Consider the following 5,552-nt stretch of genomic DNA (forward strand, 5'->3'; position numbering starts at 1 on the left):
TTTCGCTGCCTTTTTTTTAAATAAACATTTGTTTACAACAACAGGTATCATCGTTCTATATAGGGTCCAAGCATCACTTTCAGTAGGAAATCTATTTATGTCTGTGTTATAAGTTATTAGTTTTATGCACAGGTTTTGTCCATTTCCAGTTCAAGAAGGCCTATGATGTGTATAAAGCTACTCGGAGGTTCTTTGTATGTAAATAGGGTGTAAAAAGGCCCTCCCCATCTTTGTAATTAATTGACACGTTATACCACTCATCATGTTCTGAAGCACCAATGGTATAGGCTAGGATCTCCCCAAAACCCACAATTTCACATCGGCAAACACTGTCTTCATCCACTTGACTCCCAAGACCCGCCCACACGTGGCCAACCTTTTTCGTTTTTAATGCTTTTTCACTGCAGGTTCATGTGTTGAGACCAACCTTATATGGACTGATCAGTCTGGTAATGGCTTATTTCCCCCTAACACCCAGCAGTAGCGCAATATCCATGAGCTAGATATACCACTTCAGTCACTTTGGCATTCTTCCTGGACTTACAGAACTGATTTCTCCGCTACTTTTTTTTCCAAGCAACGGTTAACGACCGAGCCTCATGCGTCGACTTCAGTTTACTTCGCGCTGAAACGGCACTGATCCTACATTCAATAAATCGTCTTGTGTTTTTGTGTTTTTAAACAGAGGATTGCCAAACTGGTGCAGCAACTTTACTGCATCAAATGCCCCAGAACATGTCGTTGACCAACACAAAGACGGGCTTTTCAGTAAAGGACATTTTGGACCTCCCTGATACTAACGATGAAGAAGGATCTATCACCGGGACTGAGGAAGATACGGAGGGTTCTGAGGCGACTAAAACGCCTGGAGTGCTAGTGCAAAGTCCTTTAGAGAATGTTCAAAACCTGCCTTTAAAGAATCCATTTTATGATAATAGCGACAATCCATATACCAGATGGCTCGCAACTACGGACAGCATCCAATACTCATGTAAGTAAGCCACCCCACAAGAATTCACACAAGTCGAAACTCTCTTCGATTCTAAAGCAGCGCTATTTTTTTTTTTTTCTTTTCTACATAGCTACTGAACGTCTGTTACAAATATTTGATTTTGCACGGCTGCAATCAATCTACAAAATCATGGTCTTTGATATTGCAGTAGACAACAGCCCACTGTTGCGCTTGTCTAAAGGCGTAACTATTATGTGCTTCTGGATTGTGGTCATGACTGCGGTGAAATAAGCTAAATTAGCTGTTTCATAAATGCAGTTAGAATTGTCTAGATAGTTTCTGGAATAGTCTCTTTATTGCCTCTTAGTTTTCGCCTACATTTTCCTCTTTGTAAACTGTTGAATGGGCTAAACGGCAAAACCATCGGTTCGTTTGGGTCACACACCCCATGATAATATGGATGTTAATTCTATAGTATCATATTGTAATAACAAAAATAAATCTCTAATAAAAGATAGTTGAACTGGCTGTATTTATTAGTAACTTCATGTTTTTCGATAAATGTGTTAGTTGTTAATTTGAATATAAGAAATGTCATCAACAAACGCAATTCACAATGCAATGTATTTTTATTTGATGTGGTATTAAATCTTATTTTTATTTCTTTTTATTCATTTTTTCTTTCTCTTTCTCTTTCTTTCTCTCTCTCTCTCTTTTCTTGACCAGTACACGGCCTATCCGCAAACTCTCAAGACTCGTCTGCAAAATCTCCGGAACCTTCAGCCGACGAATCGCCGGACAACGACAAGGAAACTTCGAGCAACGGCAGCGACTCTGGTAAGAAGCGCAAAAGGAGGGTGCTCTTTTCCAAGGCACAAACTTACGAACTCGAGCGCCGGTTTAGGCAACAGAGATATCTGTCGGCCCCGGAGAGGGAGCATCTCGCCAGTTTGATCCGCCTGACTCCAACCCAAGTGAAAATCTGGTTCCAGAACCATCGGTACAAAATGAAGAGAGCCCGGGCGGAGAAAGGTATGGAAGTGACCCATCTCCCTTCTCCTAGGCGGGTGGCCGTGCCTGTGTTAGTCAGAGATGGCAAACCCTGCCATACGCTAAAAGCTCAGGACTTGGCAGCTACTTTTCAGGCTGGAATTCCGTTCTCTGCGTATAGCGCCCAGTCTCTCCAGCACATGCAATATAACGCGCATTACAGCGCCGCCACCACACCACAGTTCCCAACAGCACATCACTTGGTGCAAACGCAACAGTGGACTTGGTGAACAAATACTGACTTGCAAATGCAGGGCTGCATTTTAAAGACCGTGGTAAGGAGCTTTCCAAACAAAAATACAAGACTTTTTATTTTTGCAGCTTGACCCTTTCTCACCAATTTATTTTGGGGATTGACGTGTGCGCCATGTTTACATGTTTTCGTTAAGAAAACCGGGTCAAGCCTCTCCCCAAATTTAAGAATGTTAAAGCTCTTGTGAAATTTTGTAAAGTATGTTTGTGTGTTGTAGAAATGTTTTCCTTTTGTCCTTCGTGTTATAAGCACGTGCAAAACCACTTTATGATTATAGAAAATTTTATTTCTTTCTTTTACAATGGACCGAATATATTTATGGCCATGAATAAACATTGGCAATCTTTAGCTTATTTCATTGGTTTGTTTTCTATGTAAATATTTTGTGATAATTGTTTGCAATATTATGTTTGACCGTTCAGTAAGCCTATAGCCTAAATATATCCGATATTTAGGGGAAATGGAACATCAGTTGTCGATAAATATCCCTCATGTTCATCTCAGAAACACCGCGCGCTGGCGAGGGAGGTCTACAATTCTTTTTATTAAGACTTTTAATAAAATGATGTGTTTCAGAAATTCCGTTTTGCTTTGCGTTTGGTCTCAATGATTTCGGACTCATTTGCAAAATATGAATCGTTTCTTCGCTATGTTCCATTAACATAAATACTTTATTACACGCTAATAGAATATTTAATAGAAATACAAATAATATAATTATGCTAATTTGTAAAGCCTTTTATATTTGCACAAATGTTGCTTTGGACAGCTTGTCGCTCTCCTTGTCACTTCATCAGCAACACAATTGGCTTCAGTTTTCCGAATTTATCTGTACGAACACTTCAGCAATAAGAAGGCTAAAGTCACTTGTGAAATAGGGGTAAAAATCCACTCACTTAATATAAGAGGGCTTCTTCAGCTAAGCAGCTTTTCATTCAAACGCTCTCTTCCTTTTCAGGCTCCGCGGCTGACATTTCGGGTGTTAAAGCGGCACATTTAAGAGAGAAAACACACGTGACAAAGTTTTGTTACGGTAATATTATGTGATTTTAATATTTACAATTAAAATCTAGCCTATAATATTTGGTGTCAATAAATCAGGGCTGGTGAAAAAAAAGTTATTTGCTTGAATTGATAAACACCGCGGCCGCGCAGGTCAGAACATTTATTTATTTATTTATTTATTTTGTCCGCTAAGAAAATTGTCAAAATAAGTCTTGGGATTTTGTGTATGTTTTCAAATAGGCAAGTCGACAAAGTCTCTATTTTTGGTTCCTTTCCCAATAAGGATTATCTTATATATCATTGTCTTGGGTAAATACCATGGTTCAGTGCAAAATCCGAAATGGTTTGTTTTTCAAATAGCCTACATTTACATTTACTTTCATTAAACTAACAGCTGAATGGACAAGCTGTTCTAATTATTTACAGAATTAGTCTTAAGCGACTCGATCTTTTCCCCGTGTTCTAATATTCCACAGCAGGTTTAGAACTTCTGGATATTTTTATTGGTTTAATTTGTTATTTCGATATAATTACTTGTCTAATATTTTGACAGTTATTGCATTACCGCTATTGTTCAGTAAGGAGAAGGCGGTGTGGAAATGGCAGAATTGTACTTGCACCTGTTGTCGACTATAATAACTCATTTGTGGTGTTACACCAAACGTTTCTTCACTATGCTATTTCAAATGAACACATAAAATGTCTGTCAGAAAACGTTTCCAAAGCTATTTACCAATATTTTTAAATAACTTTCAGTCTGAGATTGTGTTGCTAAACTGCGCTCAGAGAAAAAAACAAAAAACAAAAAAAAAAAAAACCCGTAGTCACTCTGGCGTTGGACTGATGGTCAACAATGTGGCGAAGCACTTTTGAGCAGTCTATAGTTGCACAATATACAGTACATGGCACAAAAACTAACAAAGCTTAGGGTCGGTTGTTGTGAATGTTAGAGGCGTGCATATTAACAGGGGGAGTGTATCTCCGGGTGGAGAAAGGGAGAAAGACAGTCCGGGTTTCTTGGTGCTATTCAGGTCCTTTATCTGGACCAGTGCATCCCTGAGTCAGGGAGATATATCCTTGTTTTTTTGTGGCGCTTGTCAGTTGGTGCCATTGTGGTGCTTGTTGTACACGTTCTATTCCATATGGACAGCTGGGCCCGCAAGAGGAGAAAAGAATCCCTCACAAAACCCAAATTGTGTCCCGCTTTCAAACGCAGCATTGTTGTCTCTCAAAGAAAAACGAATTAAAAATTCGTGCTATATCTATTCTGGAAAAGAAGGCAAACCCATTCACAGATAACAGGGAGTCCTTCTTCCTTGATATAGCAGTGCTAACAACAGTTCTCTCATTCCTTTAACCCTCTCATACACTCCCCCTTTTCTTGGCGTTGAAAGGGAATGATTATTGTCTGTTCTGCAAAGTCTGTAGCGTTAGAACTTAAATTTAATGGATACTTTCTTATTTCCTGTCCGGCATAGTGAAAGCCAGACCCTACGTGTTGATCTTATTTTTTTTTAATGCGAATAGAGAAATGTCCAATTATTCAAGAAATGCTGAGCAAAACATGCATTTAAGAATGCGAACTTTTATTTAATCAATCAATCAATCAATCAATCAATCAATCTATCTATCTATCTATCTATCTATCTATCTATCTATCTATCTATCTATCTATCTATCTATCTATCTATCTATCTATCTATCTATCTATCTATCTATCTATCGCAAAATAGGCAAAATGCGGCAACTGCAAAACGTACAATATAATGTATAATAACCCTATATTTTGAAATTGGGTCACTTTTTTAACTAAAAGGAGTGTCAATGAAAAATATATAACACCTAATATTTCGCGTAGGCTATGACAAAAATCCAAGCAATCAAAGGCGGATTTCATGAAATTTCCTGAGGACACGACATCTGCCTTAGCTGAAAAAAAAAAGCTCTTCTGTGTAAAAAATATTGAAGTGTTGTAGGATATTATCTGGAATTAGTCTCGGTTACGGAGCATTTCAGCGAAGATATAAAAAGTAAGGGAGTCACAAACGCTCATAAAACGATTCTGGATGTATGCTGAAGTTAACGCGTGGATAATAACCCTTTCACGCCTCCAAATGGGATATTTCAGGAAGTGTGCACTTGGATGTCCATGGATCCAGATAACTGTTACCATTTTTTGAACTTAAACATGAATCATTTCTTATCATCCATATCTCCAAATGAGGGTTCGCAACGCCTTAATAAGCAGGACTAACATTTGAAGGAAGTGATTTGTATTTTATTGCCAATAGA

The 5,552-nt window shown here is 38.3% G+C and overlaps 1 protein-coding gene across 1 annotated transcript; it reads left to right on the forward strand.

Moving 5' to 3' along the window:
• The first annotated feature begins 497 nt into the window (after positions 1–497).
• nkx2.2a (NK2 homeobox 2a) lies at positions 498–2,706 on the forward strand. The gene is made up of 2 exons (XM_067368111.1): positions 498–991; positions 1,679–2,706. The coding sequence occupies exons 1-2, from the start codon at positions 724–726 to the stop codon at positions 2,230–2,232; spliced, it is 822 nt and encodes a 273-aa protein (XP_067224212.1). The 5' UTR covers positions 498–723; the 3' UTR covers positions 2,233–2,706.
• Positions 2,707–5,552: the final 2,846 nt, after the last annotated feature.

Source organism: Chanodichthys erythropterus, chromosome 18 (assembly GCF_024489055.1).
Source record: "Chanodichthys erythropterus isolate Z2021 chromosome 18, ASM2448905v1, whole genome shotgun sequence".
In the NCBI taxonomy this organism is placed as follows: Eukaryota; Metazoa; Chordata; class Actinopteri; order Cypriniformes; family Xenocyprididae; genus Chanodichthys; species Chanodichthys erythropterus.